Raw genomic sequence first — 21691 nt, 5'->3', positions numbered from 1 at the left:
ATATACTATATGGCACATTACTCAGAACTCAAAACCTAACACTCCCCAGGCCTTGGAGCCCCAGTAACTCACAGCCCGGCAATAAAGCCAAGGGCAAGTGAATGTATTTATATGAGCATGTCCCTTTGCCATGACTGTCCCTTCTTCCTGTCATCTTCTTTGTGAACATAACTGAAAGGATTTTGCATTGGTGTATGTCACTGCTCACCCCTAAGTCAAGTTCAGGCAGGATGCCAAGAATGAGTCCATCACAATATCTCTACAAAAAGTAAAATGATTTGCAATTTATATCTAAATAAAAGGCCACACCTCTTATAAACAATGAACTTTTTATAAAAAGACAAATGTACATATTTACATACATGTACATATGTGGTCACACATGACTTAGTGATTACAAGGCGTTTCCAATTTTAAAAATCACACCAAGATACTCACACTTCCCTCCCAGGGCCTGCTGAGGGCTGCTGGGGCCCGCCTGAGGGGGCAGGTGGGCACAGGGCAAGGCACTATATAAATAAACAAAGGCTGAGAGCTTGGGGGAAACGTTAGTGTACACCTCTGATCAGAAACGTGGCAAGGTCCACAAGAAAAAGTGCCGAGTTTTGTCCCAAGCCCCTCAGCCCGAGCAGGGTGGAGCTCCTCTGAGGCTGAGGGAGCACTGTCCTGCAGGGCCCCATTTTCCTTCACATTTCACTGGCTTTGGAACAGTCCCCAGGGCTCAGCTGGGAAGGGAGGGGGTTCTTTGGGAATAGGATTCACTTAGTGCAATTGTCTCTTAGTGCAGAGCCAGCCCTGGGATTGGTGCTGTGCTTTTCTGAGGTCGTTGGTCTGTTCCCTCGGGCCACCTCAGTGACAGCAGAACCTTCTCCAGGCAGCTGGGCTTAGGGGGAAAAGCTGGAGACTGACTCCTAGCTGAGACCTCCACCTGACACATCAATCTCAGAACCCCATCTTCCCAGGAGACAGGGCCAGCTTTATCCCACAAGATGAGCCCAGATCCCGGCCTGCCAGACCCCAAGAGGCCACTGTCCCAAGGAGGGAGGCCCCATCCCTGCTCAGCAATGGGGTCATACTTTGCCATGTCAAGGAGCCCATAGGAGTCCTGTTTCTTTGCATCACAGCTACCATGATGACAGGTCCTGCTTGCTCAGGGGAGTAAGAGGGGACCGGGGCCCAGCTACGGTGCACAAGGAATGGCCTGGATGGAGGGCAGCCTGACTGGGGTCAACAGGCTGTCCAGCCAGCTGTTGTCCATGTTCTTCAGATCGGAAGCTATCAGCCCAATAAACCCTAGAAGATGTGAAGAAAGTTGTATAAGGATGGAGGGTGAGTGCAGTGTTCTCCTCCCACCCCCCAGCCCTATCCCCATAGGCCCAGACACAGCAGCCTCTACCGTCCACCCACAGCAACAGGGTCCCCCCTCATCTTTAAGCAAACTGCGTGCATGGGAGCAACAGCCAACTCACAAGCTGTCTGTACCAAGAAGAGTTTAAGAAAGGTGCTCTGCCTCTGCTGCTCCCCAGCCCAGCCCTCTCCCACCCCCTGCATGGTTCTCCCTTCTCTGAGAAATCTAGTGGATCCAGAGACTTCTTACCCCCAGGGCGGTCAACTTCTGGCTCCTCCTTGCAGCTGAAATCTCCATAGAAAGACGGGGGCTGGGCCCCGGGTTCATTGAGCAGGTACCCCTTCCCATCCACATTTGTCGGCTGCCATCCTGTCTGCTCCAAGAGCTGGGACAAAGGAGCAAAATGCCATTGGCTTACTTCCAGGGCAGACTCATTCTGTGGCCCTGCCTTCAGAGAGCTGAAGCTTCCCTGCCAGGATCATACCCTTGGCCATTTTCACATTCTCAGATGGATGCAGATATGGAATGAAGACAGGACAGGGACCTGGGAGGTGAGGGTCTGCCCTGGACTCACACTGCCACATCTACCCTCTGGCACAGAATCTCTAAGACTTTCCCTCTCAACTGGGTAAGGACATACCAACTGAGAATGTGGCTTAAAGCAATGATTAGCATAGTGATTCAAGAAAAAGAGATCTAGAAAAGCTAGAGATAGAGCTATGGCTATGTCTCAGGTTGTCTATGCTGATGAAACAAAGCCTGGGTACACTACTGCAAAACTTTTTATATTCACTTTTAAAATTGAAGCAGGGGGGAAAAAAAACCTGCTTAAATAATGTGCTTTAAAAAAAAGAAAAAGGAAAAACCCCATCAAATTACAGATCCCAAAGGGTGATTATTAAAACCTGATGTGCATTTCCCTAACTAACAGGGCAACAGGTCTGGGGCATGCTGGGGCGGAAGACACAGGCCAGGGACCCAGTGCTGATGACAGCTGACTCAGAGCTGTTTGAGGCCCTAAAGCCTGCTCCAGTACAGCCTGTCAGAAATCAGGCCTCCCTCCCATCCTCACTTCCACAGTGTCTTTCCCACCAGCCAAGGAGGGCAGTGGTCCCCAGCCACATGGATGTGGCACCTGTAGGACTATGGAGGCAACCAGGTCACAGTAGCAGCTGCCTACCCTCCGATTTGTGAGCTCTAAGTGGTTTTCTCTCTCCTTAGAAGCCGCCACTTCAAAAGAGTGCCCAGGGTGGAATGGGCCTTACCTTCATGATGTCCTCAGTTAATTTCCCTTCCTCGTCCTCATCTGTTGTGGCTGTGGTTGGGGAAGAGCAGAGAGGTTGGCTGGCAGTCAGCCAGGCTTTCCCCAGCAATTCCAGCACTGCCAGATCCCCCTGCCCCTTCACATGTCCCCACACACTGACCTCCCAGCAGACATCTGCCTGCCACGGAGATTCCAGAACAGGTCATTGTCCTAGTGACTCAGCCTCCCAAACCCTGAAGCCACACCTCTTCCCACCCCCTTGCTTCCTTCCTCACCCTCAGAGACTGGGCTGCAGAAGAGCCAGGAAAACTAGCAATGTTAGACCAAAATGCAGCCCCTGGCCCCCATTCCCTCTTTTCTCTAGCACAGCACAGGCAAGTTAATGCCAGGTGGAGTTCTGAGCATCTTCCTGCCCTCAGGACATCCTTCTCAGGACCCAAACAGTCAGGCAAGCAGGCCCCAGAAGCACAAACCTTCAGAGGTAGAGGGCATAGGTGACACCTGGAAGTTGTACAGGTCACTGGTGCTGTCTGGCACAATATCCACTGGGATGTGCCATTCAGGGAGAGTGCTACTAACGGTACACGGTGACAGGGCTGAAGGACAGCAGAAACCACACGTTAGAACTGTGTGCTCTCTTAGTTTGCAAGATACCCAGCATCCCCAACCCTGCATCCTGCTCCAATAGGCCACCATCCACAAGCACAATGCATCCTATAGCCAAGAGAAGGAGCCATCCCAATGACCTGTTTGGTCCCCTGCCAGATTGGGCCCACCTCACCTGGAGTAAGGGCCCGCTCAACCTCTAAGTCCTGCCCAATGTAGCCCTGAGCTGTGTAGCTGCTGTGGTCATCAGGCAGGGTGGAGCTGCTGAGTCCATCGGAGAAGGTATCAGGACTGGAGTCACCACATGACTGCAACAGGAGAAAGAAGCTTAGGCCCAAGCTTGCTATGGCACTTCTTCCATTGTCCACTCTGACTCCCGGGTGACCAAAGACTAGCAGCTTAGGACCACACTCACCTTCCTCTTGGCCTTGGTCTTAGCATCTCGGCTGGACTTGGACTTTCTCTCTGTGAGGCAGATAGGCTGTGTCAGTCTTGGTATAGGCATACCAGCCCCAGTTGCCCCTCTTCCTCCCTCCCACCCTCCCTGAGAGCTGTCTGATGACCCAAAGCCCTCGGATACCTTTCCTCTGGTTCTTGGTGAGGGGTGGGAGCATCCGGTACACCCGCACAGCTGAGCTGCCTTTGTTCCTGCTCTGGTCCTTCACTTCCTCAATGTCTGGCAGGGAGTTCATGGCACAGCGAAAGTTAGCCTTCCATGTCTTGGGATCCGGCTCCTTTTCCCCTGCTTTGTATCGGCCTAGTGGGCAGAAGAGTGAAGAGGACTGTCAGGGCCATACGTGGGGATCCTCAGCCGACCCCTGGCCTGGAAGGAGGAAGGAGACAGTACCCCTAAGCTCTCATGCTGCCAGAAATCCAAACTGGCCAAACAGCAGGTATTCCTGGGTGACCCTCTGCAGGCCCTGGGGGCTCTCAAATGCCCAGGCTTGGCTCAAACACATCCTGCAGGTCCTTCCTGAAGGACCCAGCCAGAAGCACTAGAGGGCCCATATGTCCAAAAGTGCTATATTGGTCCTAGACCAGGCCCAGTCTCCCTGCTTGGTCTGTCAGCAGCCAGAGAGTAGGGACTAGGGTTTATGTGATATTTCTAAACACAGGAGTGGGCAAAAAGTAGGCATCAAAGAACAGTTACTGATAAGTGTGCTGACTGATCTGAGATGGACCAAGAACCCCAACACTCAAGGATAAAAGGAGGCTGCCAACCAGATGGGCCTTTGGCCGGGACCTTGGTAAACATCAAGAAAATGGAAGGCCTGGGTCTCTTTCATTATCCAGGTTCACAACTGCTTTTGCCAAGGAGAACTTTAATCCAGCCACAAACTCTGTGAAACCACAGTTTCTAAGATACTGACTTCACAAGTTCCTTTAAGAACTTGCTGAAACGATGAACTTTTTCCCCAAAAGTACAAGTCAGCCCCGTGCTCACTCCCAAATTCTGTACCCCATCTCAGGGAATTCAGAGACCCCAATGAAGGGCCTCTGTGTTAACAGAAGTGACTCCCCTTGTCTCCTCCCTGCCCCAGCCCCCCCAGGCCTGGAGACCAGGGCACACACCTGTGTGAATGGCCCAGCTTCGGAACAGACAGGCATCTTTGTTGATGTCCCAGCCATGCTTGGCAGCATGCTTCCATGGAATCTGGAAGATCATCTCCTCCTGAATGGCACACATAGACACAAATATACAAGGCTGTGTCAGCTCAGAGGCCATAGGCTTTTAGCATGAGTCTGCCCGGCACCACCCCCCACAACCCCACCAACCCTGGTCTGGGAAAAGGCTGACTTCCCCTTTTCACCCTGACATCTGGTTTAGGTTGACCCATCCTGAGAATGGCTTAAACAGAGTACTCTACCACTCTAGATCTCTCAGAAGGGGCTCTGGGTTCTGAGAACTGTGGCAACATCAGCTCAGCAGAGATCTCCCTCTGCCTGATACAGATGTGCTGGGACCCATATAGAGCACCTTAGGATGCTCTCTGGTGCTTTTCAGCACCAACATGGAGGTGAGAACTCCATCCATTAGATAGGGGCTGCTTGGGACACCTGGAACCACTGGCTCCTGCCCACCAGATCCTGGCCATATACCTAAGGGAGCCCTGGGCCAGACTTGGATGCTAACTATGTGTGTGACCCTGGCACTGTCACTGTACCTCTTGGTCCCTCACTGGTTTCTCTTCTGTGAAATGAGCAATCACAGTGACAAATATAAGGACTAAGTCTCACTGTTATCATTACTGGTGGTTAACAGTGTAGATTTTTGAGTCAGACTTCTCGGATTCAAATCTTAGCTTTATCACTTTTTTGTATGATCTCATTATCTATCTCTCAGTGCCTCAGTTTCCTCATCTGAAAATGGAGATATTAATAGTATCTACTTCACAGGGCTACTGTGAGGATTAAAGGACACAATGTAAGTCACATTGTTAGCGTGGTGTCACACTCGCTTATAGGGAGTGTGCAATAAGCATGAGCCATCATTATTTTTATTATTACTATTAAGTCTGCAGAGTCTGTGTTGCTCTTTGTGCACAAGCATGAGGTTTTTTGGGCCTGGGCAAATGGTGCAAGGTTAATTCTTGGGTCCCTTGCTGAAACAGCCGTCTTGTTGCCAGCAGTGCCCACTTCTCTGTCTCCTGTCTCTCTGACTGGAACCCTGCAGAATGCTGGGTGTTTATACGGGTCTCAGAAGAGACCAGATGGCTCTGCAGATGCTGAGAGTCCTCCTGCTGGAAACCATCATTGCCCTCACGTGGGTGTCTGTCGTGTCCATATCAAAGAAGGGAGGAAGGCACAAGTCGGGCAAGTGGGACCCAAGACTGGCCCTTGCATACTCCCTGCATGCAGGACCGACTGGGAAGCACATATGCCTCCTCCCCATCACTTCCCTTTTTGAGCTGCATCTGAAGCTTTGGTCCCCCAAAGAACATGTGTTAAGATAGTAGCAGAAAAACCCAAAAAGTTACACTCACTTTATTAATCCAGATCAGCCCTGGGATTTGGTTGGAATTAATCTGCATCTCTAGCCAGGGTCTCATGCGCATCCGAGTGATGGGCATGTTGGCTGTAAAGAGAAAACAGAGGCTCCTGTTTGGAGTCTGCTGAGCAGCCCCGAGGCACTACCCTGCCCAATCTCCCCACCCCCAGGTCAGCCAGTTACTTTCCCCAGCCTTGAGCCAAGCACCAGGCACCACAATCACAGGGGAGGGGGCTTTCACTGGAATAAAACTGCCCTCCAAATATTTTCAGCGTCTTGGGCAAAAACACTTCAGCCCCTTCCCCCACATTCCTCTAAACACTTGGGAGAAGACAGGCATGCAAGTGATAGTTTCAGGATTTATGTGCAGGAAAAACAGATAAAATACAAAGATATCTTAATACCAAGACTTTCCTCCTCAAATTCAAATCCTTGTGGAAGGGAGAGGCTTCTTTTGGTTGACGCCAAGAAATTTCCCTACTAGAGTTGCTGCCACTAGCTGTGCACCTTCCCTAATGGCAAGCAGTCACCTAGCATTCTACCCCCAACCCCCATCCCATCTATTCTACGCGCTCTCAGACAGCCACAGTGCAGAGGCCGGGAAGCCTCTGCCCCTCCTGCCTGGCTCCCCGCCTCCGCGAAGAAGCCGAAGGAACACCTGTGGCGCCTCTTCCCGTAGCCCCAGCAGGTCTGCCAGCCAACCAGGGCAGCAAGCCCCAGCCCCCCAACACCTGCACGTACAGCCTAAAATCTGAGGCCCGGGTGCGGAGCTGGGACCGCCAAAAGCCCGCGTGGGGAGCACAGGGCGCCCACGCGCGGACGTACACTCCAGTCCCCAGCAGCGCTCGTGGATGCGCGCGACAAACCTACCGAGCCACCCAGAGGCCCCGGCGGCTCCGCGCACACAGATCTGCGACAGCGGCCGGGCGCCGGCAACCTCGGCTCGTGGGCGGTCCACGCCGCGGCCCGCCCTCCCCGCGCTGCCGCTCGCCGCTCCTCCAGCGCCCTCACGAGCCCGCGCGGGGGCCAGGCAACGCTGCGTGCCCGCGACTCTCCCGGCTGGGGTTGCCGGCCCCCACTTCCTGGAGCCCCGCGCGTCTTTGTTCGACGCCACCGGTTCCCCCCCCCGTAGCGAAGGCGGGCTCACCTCTGCAACGGGCGCGATCCAGCAGCGGCGCCCGAAGGTCCCGGCGGGGCTGGGGCAGCTGTGCCGGCGCGGGGAGCGCAATTCCGGAGGGGAGCGGCGGGAAGGCAGAGGATGCCCGGGTCGAGGGGCCGTTGGGCTCGGCTGGCTTTGGCTTGGCACTGCTCCCACTGGCCTCTGCTCGGTCGGGCTTGGACGCACGTCCTGCCTCGACGAAGGAGTGGCGCGCTCTGCCGGGGCAGCGGCGCCGGCGAGAAATCTAAACACTTAGCGGGATTCCCCCAACCCAAGCCCAGCCCCGCCTCCTAAAGAGCCGCGAGGACGCCTATTGGCCAGCGCCGCCCCATCATTTCGGGGAAATCAGGCTGTTGTAGAGCTAGCGGCTAAGGGGAAGTACAGGGCGGCTGCTCCTCCCCACCCCCTCCGGCCCGGCGCCGCCGCCCTGGGGCGACCGCGGGCCCGCCCTGTCCGCTCCCACTCCCCCCACCCCCCCCCACCCCCACACACACCGGTTCGCCCGGGAGAAAGCTGTCCAGGAAAGCCGAACGCCCCCGGCCCGCAGTTGCTCCCCTCACTCCGCATTCTTCCAGACTGCTGGCTCCTGTGGCCATCTCCTCACCCTCCTCTCCCTGAGAACGTCTATCTTTTGAAAGCAGGTGAGGAGGTCACCCGGACACCTGCCGTCCTCTTCAGAGTGGACACACTGGGACTGAATCCCCGTAAACTAGCCTGGTTCCTCAAGCCTGCTAATGAAGGAAGGGTTTCGGCCCTCATACTACGCCTTCTTGAGGGGTGACCCACGTCCTGGTCACTCACCAGCCTTGGGGAATTAAGGGAAAGCCTACTCTGCCTGGGGTGCTGCCTGGGGCCACCGAAGGAGAGGAAATCCGTGTGGCTGCTGCTGTTGGCACAGCTGGAAACCTCAATCTCCTCAACTAGAAAATAACAAGAAACCCTATTTTGCTGGTTTACGGTGACATAGAAATGATGTCTGTAAAGCACCATGCCCCCCACCTGGGCAGCAGATGCTGCTTTTGAGGTCCCTACCCAGAACCTAACTGTGACAGGCACCTCTCCCTGTTCTGGGTCTACATCCTTGGGACTGCCCTACAGCTGACCTTAGGATAAAGAAGTGTTTCAGAGAAACTCGGACTGCTGATTTGGAGAAGGGCTCAGGGAGCCTTTTCCTCCTTGCACTCCTGCCTTCGGCCACCTCCACAGTCTCACATGGCCCTTACATGGGAGCTCCTTAGTAGTAGCATTGATGTTGTCTCCACTTGGCCTAGACAGGTTCTAGGCAGGGGTGGGGAGGGGGGGGTGGGGGGACGTGGAATTGCTTAGAGATGGCCAAAGCCATGATCTGGCCAAAGAGTTGGGGAGCCCAGGTCCAGTCCCTTGGGAAAGGCAGCTTCTTAACTCTTGTGCTTTCAAGTAGACCTTGCCCCACTTGTACTCCTAGAGGCTGAGCTGAGTTTTCCATCCAGAACTCTGGCCCAGCAGATTCCTTCCTTCACCTCCCCAAAGCTGCTGACTCAGAAGTAAATTGCTTGTCCTGTCAGGGCTAGTTGTGTCACTCTCACCCAGCTCCCCCTCCACAGCAGCACCCAGTTGCAGTGGCGCAAGCTATAAATAGACATTGATGTAGTATTGCACCCATCAGTCACTCTCCTGCCTCCCTCCTACAGAGGAAAGGTTGGCTTGATCCAATTCTGGTGCACCAGAATCTCATGCTGTGACTAACACCAAGCTTGGTTCCCAAGAGACCAATAAGAATGGGTCAGAGCCATCTCCCAGATAGTGGTGGGTGCAGCAGGTGGGAGAGGCAAAGAGGCAGAAGGAGCTCGGAAGAATGAGCCTAGCTGGGTATTAAGCAAAATGGAAAAATGGAAGATGCTGAAGCTGAGGAAGGGGAAGAAGGGTTGTGGTGCTTTAAGTGACAGATGGAGTGGGAACCCACTACAGAGATCAAGAGCTGAACAAGAAGAGCTGAAAGCAAGTGGCTCCTGACATGTGAAGTCTGTTTTCTGTGCAGATGCTTGTCCTGTCCCTAAGAACCTGATATGGCCACTGGAAAATTCAAAATGAGATTAGGGAAAGGAAGTTTGCATCTCATGTTGTGTCTGAAATTTACCAATATGACCCTTTTAAAGGTATTAGGAAACTGTAAAAAGTGCTTTAAAACAATTTTATTTTAATTCAGAGATAATCAGGTGTATGTGGATCTATATCTTTCCATGTCATGAAATGTACTTCTGCAATATAATTTGTAGTGGGTATATATTATTTTCTAATAAGGATAAATAAAAATCTATCCATTAATCTCCTAATAGAGGACATTTAGGTTATTTCCATTTTTTCCTTTTTTTTAACTTTTAAAATTTTATTCATTTTGAGAGAGAGAGAGAGAAAATCCTAAGCAGGCTCTGCATGGTCAGCATGGAGCCTAATGCAGGGCTCAAAGTCATGAACCATGAGATCATGATCTGAGCCGAAATTAAGAGTTGGACACTCAACAGAATGAGCTCCACAGGTGCCCCTCCATATTTTCCTAATACAAACAACACTGTATAATTAAATCTCTGCCCACATCAATAATTTTTTTGCTTAGGAGAAATTCCTCAGTGTTTAGAATTTACTGATGAAATTGTCCTTTACATCTTTGAAGGGCTCTTTGACTTTTTTTTTTAACTTTTATTTTATCTTGAAGCCTGTAAGAATCTGCTTATCATGATTGCGGGTGCTATACTACAAATCAGTGAAGTAAAACTATACCATTTAAGTACCCCAAGTTTTTGTTGTAACTACTCTTTGAGTACCATTCTAAAATGTATCACACATTCCCTATGATGCTAAGCAAAACAGAGTCTTCCCTAGGTTTTTCCTAGTAATTCAGGGCTAGCCCTTTTCTCCTCTTTGACTCAAAATACTCATCTTCTGTCATTCCAGCCATCCCCTCTGGGCAGGTGACCTCCAAATACAACCTTCTGGACACTCCACTACAATCCAGTCCACCACAGATTAACAATACACAAACAGAACTCTTGGCCTCCCATTTCTACACTGCCCCCAGCAGCTTTCTCTCTTCTTAATTCTAGCTCCTTCCCAGAAGTCTTTCCTGTCCTCCTCTCCTCTTTGCCTCACCTGGTCCTCTGGGTCTTCCTTCCCTGCATCTATGTGTTTTCACATTCCAGGACCAGACAGTTGTTACCACAGCTTCCCCTTGGGTCTCCCTCCCTGTCAGGCCTGCCCCTCTAGGCGACTCTGCACTACAATGATCCCCCTAATTTTGTTGACCTCCCAACATTCATGTCCACCAGGAGCTTCTGAGCTTCCCCAGACTCTTCAGCCCCACATTCGAGTCGCTGCTCACTCTGTTCCCAGGGGTCCCATTCCAGCCTTATCTCCCACAGCTCTCCTATCCTTGGCAGTAACAAGAGGTCAGTGGGAAGAATATAGGATTTGGGTCTGAAAGCCTGGGTTCCTGTGCTTTTGTCACTGGTGTGACCCTAGGTAAGTTACCATCCCTCTTTGGGCCTCAGGTTTCTCATCTGTAAAAAAGATACTCTGGGGCACCTGGGTGGCTCAGTTCCTTAAGGGACTGACTCTCGATTTCAGTTCTAGTCATGATCTCATGGTTTGGGGGACAGAGCCACTCATCAGGCTCCTTGCTGACAGCGCAGAGCCTGCTTGGGATTCTCTTCCTCTCTCTCTGCCCCTCTCCTACTCGAGCATGCTCTGTCTCAAAAATGTAAACTTAAAAAACAAAAAAGAGACACTCTGTCCATGTGCAATTATTATGAAGAGGAAATTAGATATACTATCAAACTTTCTAAATTGTAAAACATTAGTCAAATGACACGTATTAACAATAATGCATGAACTTTTCACTGCATTTCTATTCTGTAGTTTTCTCATGTCTCTGCTTCTTCCATTTGCTCCTCATCTCTCTCTTACTCTGATATTTGACAACACTCTCTCCTCCCTCCTCCATCTCATTTCTCCCCCTTCCCCTCCCTACCTAACACACTTCAGTGTCAGTCTCCATTTTAAGGCTCAGAGCAAATATCTGGTCCTCTATGAAGTACTACCAAAGCTACCAAACGAAAGTCCTTCCCCTCCTCAGAATCCCCTGGCCCTTAACTTTCCTGTTGCCTTTCCTGCACTTACCACCTTTAGGAAACCAAGTCTGCATTTTTCTGCAAGTGACCTGAATAGGTTCCTCACACCTGCACATGGTGTTAGCTGGGGGTTAGCTCTGGTCTCACAGAATGCCTCCCATCTATACCATTACTTAATAAGGGTAAATTTCACTGTATTAGGCCCTGGAATTTTCTAGGCTGGCAGGGCCTCCTTTGAGGTGATTTCTGCAATAGCGACAGAGGCGGAGGCGGCAAGATTACCCCTGTAGGAGGCTCTTCCCCTTGACCAATCCTGTCCCTAGCCCCCTCCCTTAGGCTCTCAGAAACACAATGTTCACCCCCTGGGGCGGAGGGGGTAAGGAAGGGGGGTTGTTCCAGTTAGTTCTAAAGCTCAGGACCCGGTCAGACCCAGTCAGGCTTTAGCCAGGTTTTTGAGACTAGGGGAATCCAGGGCCCCAGTGGGGCATGCTACCCAGGGAGAAAGCCAGAGTCCCCAAAGCAAATGAACCTCAAGCATGCCTTCCATTCCAGCCTTCCAGATGCAAAGGGAGGCCTTTCTGAGATGCTCAGAATCTCTTTCAGCTATCATCTCTATTTTCACAGCAAACCTGGGAGGCAGGCAGTCCTAAACTGTGAAGTGCAGAGCACAAGTCAGGCATAAAATCATCAGAAAGCTTCCATACGCTTGTAGAATCCAGCCATCATCACCCATCCTGAAAGGAGCCTAGTTGGAAGAAAGAAAGTCATTTCTTAATTCATTCAACAAATATGAATTTGCACTCCTGCTCTGAGTCAACTCCAGGTTTGGCTCAAGACTAGCCCCTCCCCTCTCACGGATCTGGCAAAAAGGCTGCATGACACAGCAGAATAAGCGTTGTGCTCTTACAAAAATCATAAATACAGAGTGGGAGGCTGCAGCTGGCTGCAGCTAGGGGGTCCTGCGATGGAAGAGTGGGCCAGGAATCGCTCCGGCGCTGTGGACTGTTCCGGAACCTCGGAAGAGGAGCGGGTGTCAGTGTGGGCTGCCGCTGATGCCCTGTGCAGTTTCATTTCTTATAAACACTGGGTTGGGAGGAAAGAGGCCTCAGCTCCCCATCCGCCCCCGTGGGGCCCGGGACGGGGCCGGGGGTGGGGAGGGTGCTCTGAGGCCAGGCCTGGAGGCCACGTCCCACAGTGACTCTGCATGGGAACAGCAACCTCCCCGCCCCCCCCCCCCCCCCCCCCACGAATGGGTCCCGCAGTACCGCCTGGGCCCACTGTCTTTCGCCTAGATTGCCCCTGGCAGGGTCGTAGGCTTTTCTGGCGGCATCAGCACCCCTATTTCGCCCTAGGGAAGCCGAGTCCTGATCTGGAGCCCCTCGCCTCCAGTGACCCACGCTCTCGCTGCCCCAGCCTAATATAGGGTGTGTGTGTGCGTGCGTGCAGGGGAGAGGGCACAAGCCCTACAGGCTAACTTCCACATTCCTTCTCGGCCCGGCTGGGGGTGAGTCGGGGTAAACGGCTGGCTCCAGGCTGGCCGGCTTCCTGGAAAGGGAGGGAGGGCGGAGAAACGCAAAGCCTCCCAGCCGTGCCGCCCGGGTGGCTGCCTGGGACCGCCCCACCCCCCTCCCCAGCTGGCTGCCCTGCCCGTGCCAGGCGGCTCACCTGCCGCAGCCCAGGGCACTTCCTTCTCCTCCCTTGCCCAGCCTCCAGCTGCGGGCTAAGGGTTTTCAGCCGGCTCCGCAGCTCCAGGCTGTGTGAGCTCCGGCAAGCTGCTGAACTGCTCTGGGTCCATTATCACTCCCTCCCCCACCCGGCGTTGAAGCTAGCAACACTCGGGGGGGGGGGGGGGGCAGAGCTCTTTGTAAACGCCCCAGCCCTTCCTTCTCGCCCCTCTGGTTGGCGAGTACACAGTAGGCGCACAGAAATGGCGCCCACCTCCATGCCGCTGCAGGGGAAGGCCGCGTTGCGCACCCCCGCTTGGGCACTCCGCGGACGGATGCAGCCCCAGCGACTCCAGTTGCACTCGAAGCTTTCCAGTGGGAGGCGTGGGTGTGCTCAGCAGCTGGGCAGAGGCTACTCGCCAGGCTTTGCGGGTGGGGGAGGGGCCGGCCGGGCCGCCCAATTGGGACCGGCCCACCCGCGCGGGCCCCAGCCCCCACGCAGAGTTCTGCGGGGCTGCGCCAGAGGGGCGGGGCCTGGGTTTCGGTTTCTTGCAAACTCCGCGGCCAGAGGGAAACCGAGGAGTTTCCGGGAACCGCGCCGGGAACGCTGAGGTTCGCGCGGCGGCGTGGGGCGGGGACGGGCGCCCGTCCAGTATCGCGGGTCAGTAGCCCTCTGGAAGTTCCAAGAGGAGCTGGGGAAAACCGGCCCCGGAAAAGCCCCACCTGAATGCACCTGCCCCAGCCCCCACCCAGGTGGTGTTCCCACAGAAGGGGTGGAGTGGGGGTATGTGAGGGGCTGTACATGCAGGGGTGGGAGGGACTGTGCACAGGCAGGTGGAGGCTGAGGAATCCGGAGGCCCCCTCAAACGGCTGAGCTCCCCAATAGTATCACTCATTGTATATCACATCTCGTTTTATTGTCATCATAGCTCTTATCATTGCTGAAATTATCCCCTTTGTGGACTTTATTTATTTATTCATGGGAGGATTTTTCCTACATGACTGGAGGGTGCAGCCCTGCTTGCCTAGTGCAACCTGCTGGATCTCCAAGGTCTAGAACAAGATTAAGCACTGGGAGGGTCTTGGTGCTTTTTGTGTGAGTGAAGAAATGGAGTGAGAGGTATCTAGGGCGGGCCTTGTGGCCGTCTGACCTGTTCCCAGGGGATCTTTGGGCCCATCTCTCCTGGCTCCCTACCCCTGTCAGGTCCTGTTGATGTCCCCAGGTAAAGGAGATCTCACTCTGTAGGAGAGGCCTAAGCCCCTTTGTGGTGGGGGGAGTCCCCCTGAGAACTGCCCTCTGGATGGGGTGGTTGGGCATTGAGCAGACTGTAGTCATCACAGAGGAATGCTGGCTGTGAGGGTCAGCCACTTCCTTCCCTCACCAGAGCTTGCAGCTCAGGCCAGGGATGATTGTGGGTTGGGCCTGGATCTGAGCCACGAAGGATGGAAGTTTGGAATGGTGAGACAGAGTCCAGGACCCTCCCTGGCCTTTTCAGACCAAAGTAATGCCTGGAGTCTGGGTGGGTAGTGTCACCTAAATTCTTGCTTTTGCGACCTCGAGTCTGGGAGAGAGCCAGGGAAACTCCAAATGCTGCAACAGTGGAGCCTGTGCTCTGAGCACAGCCCCTGGTGACCATCATGACTCATCCTGGGAATCCCAACTGCAGGGGCTGCCCTGGGAATAAAGCTCAGGACAGAGAGGGGGGTCCCCCTATGGGGGCCGGCAACCATGGTAGCAGTTTAGTGAAGCTCCAGACCAATACGTTATTGTCTGCTCCTTCTGTTGCCCAAGGCTGGACCCATTGCTGGTCTTCTGCCCAGTCCAAATAGTGTCTTTAAGACATGGAGCCAAAGCCTCATCCTCGCCAAAAAATTTGACATAAGAGGACCTGGTTTTCAGAGTGTCTGTACTGGGCTCCATTTGAGGTCACGTTTCAGAAAGTCAGTGTAGCTCAAGCTATAAGATAACAGGAATGTGTCTCTGTGGTTTGGACTCAGCAAGTGCTGAGTTATAGGTATATTTACATAAGGAAAGTAGGGCATGAGTCAAGAGAACAGGGTGGCCCAGTGGGTGCTCTATCCTGTTCACTCCAGTAGCCCCAGGTTCCAGCCTTGGCTGAGCATAGCAGATGCCCTGTGAACCATTGTGGTGTGGATGGAGATGGATGGGCAGTGGGTGGATGGATGGATGATGTATTCAGATCGTCTCAGCAGTGTGCACACTTTCCCTGAGATGGTCTTGGCAATGAGACAGTTTCCACAGGAAGTCTTGGGTGCCCCATAGGGAGGAAGGAGGGAGGGATGTTTCTTTCCTGAGCAGCGCTGTGGTCATTTCTGTCTGGTTCTGTCCTTCCAAGGAGATCTCTGCTCCCCATTACCTTGTTGACCTGTGCCCTCTAAGCCCTGCTGAGAGATTGGGGGTCCAGTGACAAGGGCCAGCCAGCCACAGAACAAGGGGAAAGGGCTGTTAACAATAGGTGGGTGCCATTTGCTCTCTTAAAAGGTAGGTCCACAAAGGACCTCAACTTAGATAGGACCTCAGCCAGATGTGAAAGGTTCCAGTGCTTTCTCTGAATGTGTCCTCAGGAAAGCATGTGTTGACTGACCAGCTGACTGGCAGGAGCAATGAAGAGTCAGCAGAGACTTACCTGCCTGGACGGACCAGGAGAAAGCATGACTGTCTGCCCTCTGGTTTGGCCCATAACAAGCCACAGTGAGTGTGTCACTGTGTCGTATAGCCAACATGAAATGTTGCTGCGTCCATACTCAGGGGCGAATGGACAAGCGTGTGCTGTGAAGAGGAGCTTTCTACACCCCAGTAAACAAAGGCATTCTTCCTTCCTGGAGAACCCTTATGAATGTTGGAGATGTCTTTTCACGAGGGCTGGAGGGCACATGTATGACTTTGCTTTTGGTGGAGCAGTACCTCCAGAAGGCTGAAGACTTGGGGGCCTCTGAAGGTCATGGAATGTTGCTCAGCCCTTTGCCTGTGCTGGCCTTGCAGGGGATTTAGAAGTGAGCAGCTGTGGTTCCCACCACTAAGCTGGATGTTCTCCTAGGGTAGAGGATACAAGTATTATAGTCAGAACCACCTCCCCGGCACCCAGCACACTCTTCACAAACAGTAGGCACTTAGTATGTACACTGCTGATTGCAGAATGACAGATGTGTGTGATACCTGGAGCAGTAGACAAAGGGTCAGAGATTGGTATTGAGACAGGAGCTATTGATCTTAGCAGGGTCCACAGATGGCTGCTCTGAAGATGGGCCATTCATCAGGGCCTTGAAGGATGAGTCAGTTTAATAGGCTAACCATGGGAGAGGGCATTCCAGGATGCAGGAACAGCCCAAGGAAAAGCTTGGAGGCTCAGAGGTGCAAGACAGATTCTGCCTGCAGTATGGCTTCACGTGGCTGCCTCAGGAGCTGACGCTGGACCAGCCAGTGGAGGCCATACCACAAAGAAGCGCAAATGTACTCAGTAGTCTGGACTTTATCCTGGCAGACAGGGGATCCTCAGGGAAGGACCTTTGGCTCCACTCCTTCTAGAGAACCAGGATCTGTCGTCAGATGTTTGTTAAAGTAAATTCTAGGGCAGGCCCTGTGAGGGTAGCTGGGAGTGACCTATGCTCTAGAAAACTTGCCATGACGGCCATGAAGGATGAAGCATGGGGCACACCAGGACTAAGATGAGGGAAATAGTCTCTTAGGCCACAAAACATAAGGAAGCGGTCACTTTCAGGGGCCAACTCTATACTTGCATGACCCTGAGAGTGAGTGCCTCCTTAAGTTTGGCACCCCAGGCACTGACTTGCTTCACCCTGGCCCGGGACCCTGCAGTGTACTGGAGGCAGGGCAGTGGACAAGATGCAGCCCCTTTGATCTATGCAAATTAGGGCTATGGCCATAGGGACTGAGAAAAGTGGACCTACCTGAGATCAGGATCAGAGGACAGGATTTGGGGATGGCCGGGATGTGGGACGGGTTGAAGCAGTACCCTTCTGAGGGTCTCCATAATTCCACATTCTGGGAAAAGTGTAGAGAGGCCCCCCACTCTGTTAATGTAGTTTGTATGCCTGTAACTGGGGCCAAGGCCAGACTCTGGGCCTTGGCTTTGTCTAGGTTATAAGTCTGAGGAACTGAGGGTTATAAGTCTGAGGAACTAAAGAGAGTAGGGCAGGAGGTTAAAAAGGCCATAGCCTTTCCAGGTCAGGTTGTCCAGGTCACCAGTGACCATAGCTAGAACCTGAAGCAATAAATACACCAAGACTCCTGGGCCCTGCCCTTTGGACACTGGGTGTGTGGGCATGACAGGCAGGGAAGGCTGGATAAGGGTGCCTCCACTGCTGGATGGGGCGTGTCTATCAAACCATAATCCTGCTGCTGTCCAGCAGGACCAGAGTCTACCCTGAGGTCCATTTGCCTTCCCAGGATTTAGTGGTTGGGCTACCCTAGCTCCCACCCCTGGAAGCTCTGACCCTGTGGCAGCAGCGCCCTCTGCTGGCTAACAGACCCTCCCTACCCCTCTTTTTGGGAAAGGAGGTGTAATGATCTAGGGGAGGAAGAAAGGTCAATGCAGGTTTAAAGGACAGGAGCAGGAATTGAGGATGGACTTTGGCTAAGGCAGATAGGCAGGTGTCACCTCGTAAATGAAGCACCTGCTTCCTGGTCAGTAGCCTTTGAGCAGGCAAAGACAGAGATGGCATTTTCTTTTCTTCCTTTTTTTTTTTTTTTTTAATCTTTTTCAATTTTTTTTATGTTTTATTTATTTTGAGAGAGAGAGTGTGAGCAGGGGAGGAGCAGAGACAGAGGGAGACACAGAATCTGAAGCAGCCTCCAGGCTCTGACCTGTCAGCATAGAGCCCGACGCAGGGCTCGAACTCATGAACCGTGAGATCATGACCTAAGCCGAAACCAGATGCTCAACCTACTGAGCCACCCAGGCACCCCTTGAGATGGCATTTTCTAAGATGACTACTGAGAGAGACCAGAGAACAAGGACTCTGTCATCTATTCACCCTCCCACCCTGTGCTGGCATCATGGCCCAGAAAGGCTCACGTCCTATTCTGAACACATGTCTACCCAGGTGGGCCCTGGCAGGCCCTCAGTTTCTCCCAGAACAAACCCCTTGGGCCCCACAGAAGATTTAGCCTGGGAATGAGGGCCAAGGGATAGGCTGCGATGAGGCAATGCCCTGGGCACTCTAAAAAGAGGAAGAGTCATCCTGAGACAAAATTCCTGCTTCAACTATCCAATCCAGTCTGGAATGGAGGTGGTGGCATGTCAACAGAACAAAATCAGAGAGAGCCCTTGAGCAGCTATGTGGCTCCTCTAATTCATCCTCCTCTGGACTCATTCCCTCCTGAGCTCCAGGCCAGGGCCTCAGGACATAGGGACCAAGTTGGAGTTCTGGGTGAGATTTCCAGTAGACAGAGGAGTGAAAGGGCCTTGTGCTGCCCCTGAGCCACGAAGTCCACAAACAGAGCCACACCCTGGGCAGCCACTTCCCAGAAGTGCCTGCCACAAAAAAAAAAAAAAAAAAAAAAAAAAGAGGGTAACTTTCACCAGTGAACCCTGCCCACCAATGTTCCTGGCATCTGGAGTCTCCACTTCAGATAAGGAGGTTAATCAGAATTTGTTTACTCTTGGTTACATAGAAGGCTGAAGCCTCACCTGGTGCCTGAGAGTCCAGGCAGGGGTCTTGACCCCACGGAATCTTCTCTCAGGCCAAGACAGTGTGAGTGACTGCTATTCTCTTAGGATTCAGAGAGGGCCTTGTGCTCAAGAAAGCAGCTCCTCCCCATGCTCCAGGAACGGCCTTGGCAGCCATCTTGATTCATCAGAACAATGTAAGCTCTTCACAGAGACTCCTCAGACCACTTACCTACCAGACCTTCAGGGAGCATTGAGGCCAATGGGAGAGTCCATGAAGAGAAGAAACTGGTGGCACTGTGTGTTAAAACTTCCCGTGTACCCTAGGAGCCATGCTCATCCATCAGGCCTGGTGCCACATGGCCTGAGAGAGGGTGGGAGCAAAGAGCTATCCTCAGTTCATGGGAGGGCTGACCCACCAGCCTGAGGATTGTGGGATGGGAAAATCAAGTTGCAGACGCCAAGAAGTATAGGAGCAGAGTAATAGCAGAGGAAGTCAAAGAGTCTAATTTCTTTGAGAAGCAGGCCTTGTAAAGGCCTTTGGGCTGTGCCTGCCACTGCACAATTGCCTTATGAGCATTCTGTGTGGGCCTAACAACCCCAGCAACCGAGATTAGGCTGCTCCTGGGTGGAAGCCCTTGTAAGAGCCAGGAACACAGCAACTGTGTCTCAAAGTGCCCAAAACACTTCTAGAGGAATTGATCTTCTCTTTTAGGCTTTTGTGAAATCTTTCTCTGGTCATTTTCCTGCGTGTGTACCTTTTGTCTCTCTTTTCTAGGTCAGGAATGCTTTTTGACCACTGGTGCCATGGGGATGGATTACTTGACAAATTCAGACAGCAAACATTGACATTATGGCCAGGTGCCAGGTACAGAGGTAGATGATTTGGTTCAGACATTCAACAAGAATGTTTGAACCTATAGGATGTGCCAGGCATGGCTCTAGGCACTAGGGATATGGAAGCAAACAAGACAAAGTTCCTGCTGTCATGAAATTCCTATTCTAGTGGAGGCAGGTAATAAACAATGGGGAGAGTATCATATGAGTTATCATATGATAACTATTCTGCAGAGAAATAAAATGGCATGGTGTCAGACAGTATGGAGGTAGCCAGTTTAGATTTGGTGTGCAAACTTTAGATTTGGTCCAGGCAGAGAGAATAGTGTAAAGGTCTTGGGACAATAATAAGCTGTGTGTTTGAGGGAAAAGATCATTGTGGCTGCAGCATGGTGGATAGGGAGGACAATGCTAGAAGATGGGAACAGAAAGATCAACAGGGGTCAGCTGAGGTGAGGTATTTGGGGCCCTCTGTCAGAAGCTTGGGCTTGATGTGAAGGGAATGGAGGGCCTTTGAACAATGTGGTACATGGAAGTGAAAATATCCAGTGTGCATCTTTAAATGTTCACTGGCTCCTGTTTGCAGGCTGGACTATAGTCCAGTCTAAGACTTTATGCAAGTGCGAAAGCAAGAAGATTATGGAGTAGGAGGATGATCCAGGAGAGATGAAGCAGGATGGTATCAGTGGAAAGAACAGGGAATGAACCAGGCAGAGTTTGGAGGGGGAGCCAAACAGAAGTGAATGAAATGTGGTGGCTATACAATGGGAGAAAATATGCATAAATCACGTATTACTCATATATCCGAAAACGAACTGTGTATAGAATAGTCAACCCTTATCGGTAGTTTTGCTTTCTATGTTTTCAGTCACCTGTGGTCAAGTGTGGTCCAGAAGCAGATAATCCTCCTTCTGATGTATCATTCGTAGTTTACAGCTATGTTACAATACCTATATCATTCACCTCACTTTATCTTATCACATAGGCATTTTATCATCTCATATCATCACAAAAAGAAAAATGGTGAGTACAGTACAATAAGATATTTTGAGAGAGAGATACCATGTTCACATGACTGTTATTACAGTATACTTTTATAACTGTTCTAATTTAGTATTGTTAATCTCTTTTTGTGCCTAATTTATAAATTAAATCTCATCGTAGGTATGTGTGGATAGGAAAAAACTATATATAGGGTGTGGTACCATCCACAATTTCAAGCACCCACTGGGGTCTTGAAATGTATCCCCTACAAAGAAGGGGGGACTCCTGTATATAAAGAATGCTTACAACTCAATAATGAGAAGATAACACGTTTATTTATTTATTTGTTTTTTAATTAAAAAAAATTTTTTTAACGTTTATTTATTTTTGAGACAGGGAGAGACAGAGCATGAACGGGGGAGGGTCAGAGAGAGGGAGACACAGAATCTGAAACAGGCTCCAGGCTCTGAGCTGTCAGCACAGAGCCCGACGTGGGGCTCAAACTCACGGACCGCGAGATCATGACCTGAGCCTCGGACGCTTAACTGACTGAGCCACCCAGGCACCCCTATAACACATTTTTTTAAATGGCCAGAAGATTTGAAAGGACATTTCACTAAAGAAAATACAGATGGCAAGTTAGCACATGAAAAGTGCTCAACATCATTAGTTATTAAACACATGCAAATTAAACCACAATGAAATACCATGACACATCTACTAAGAAAGTTAAATGGAGAAGCTTTAACTTACCCAACTATGCCAAGTGTTGGTGATAACATGGGGCAACTGGAATGCTCCTAAGCTGATGGCAAGAATATGAAATGATACAACTACTTTGGAAAACATTTTGGCAGTTTCCTAAGAAAATTCATTATATATATGTGTATATATATGTATGTATATACAACACATAATACTATATATTATTATAATATATAATATATAAATAACATGTAATATATAAATATATCATAAATAATATATAAGTAATATCAGTCTTGCAGAAAAAGAGACATATTATTTATAGGGTATTTAATTTAAAATACTTCAGATTTCTCATCAGAAGGAGAGACGGAAATCTCA

General features: G+C 51.4%; 1 protein-coding gene across 1 annotated transcript; it reads right to left on the bottom strand.

Moving 5' to 3' along the window:
- Positions 1 to 312: 312 nt before the first annotated feature.
- IRF1 (interferon regulatory factor 1) lies at positions 313 to 7622 on the bottom strand. Its single transcript, XM_060636205.2, has 10 exons — positions 7355 to 7622; positions 6203 to 6294; positions 4791 to 4890; positions 3799 to 3975; positions 3634 to 3683; positions 3394 to 3526; positions 3086 to 3208; positions 2614 to 2663; positions 1598 to 1733; positions 313 to 1293 (listed from the first exon to the last, which is right to left on the bottom strand). The coding sequence occupies exons 2-10, from the start codon at positions 6287 to 6289 to the stop codon at positions 1181 to 1183; spliced, it is 969 nt and encodes a 322-aa protein (XP_060492188.1). The 5' UTR covers positions 6290 to 6294; positions 7355 to 7622; the 3' UTR covers positions 313 to 1180.
- Positions 7623 to 21691: the final 14069 nt, after the last annotated feature.

Source organism: Panthera onca, chromosome A1 (assembly GCF_046562875.1).
Source record: "Panthera onca isolate mPanOnc1 chromosome A1, mPanOnc1 haplotype 2, whole genome shotgun sequence".
NCBI classification, from domain to species: Eukaryota; Metazoa; Chordata; class Mammalia; order Carnivora; family Felidae; genus Panthera; species Panthera onca.
This window is presented reverse-complemented; position numbering and strand designations above follow the sequence as displayed.

Excerpts from the sequence above, each read along its gene's own strand:
- IRF1 (XM_060636205.2), bottom strand. The coding sequence starts at position 6,289 with ATGCCCATCACTCGGATGCGCATGAGACCCTGGCTAGAGATGCAGATT. Across the intron at positions 3,976-4,790 it reads AAGCTGGGCCATTCACACAG|GCCGATACAAAGCAGGGGAA; the intron begins GTGTGTGCCCTG and ends TCTGCCCACTAG. Across the intron at positions 1,294-1,597 it reads AGAAGTTGACCGCCCTGGGG|GGTTTATTGGGCTGATAGCT; the intron begins GTAAGAAGTCTC and ends CACATCTTCTAG.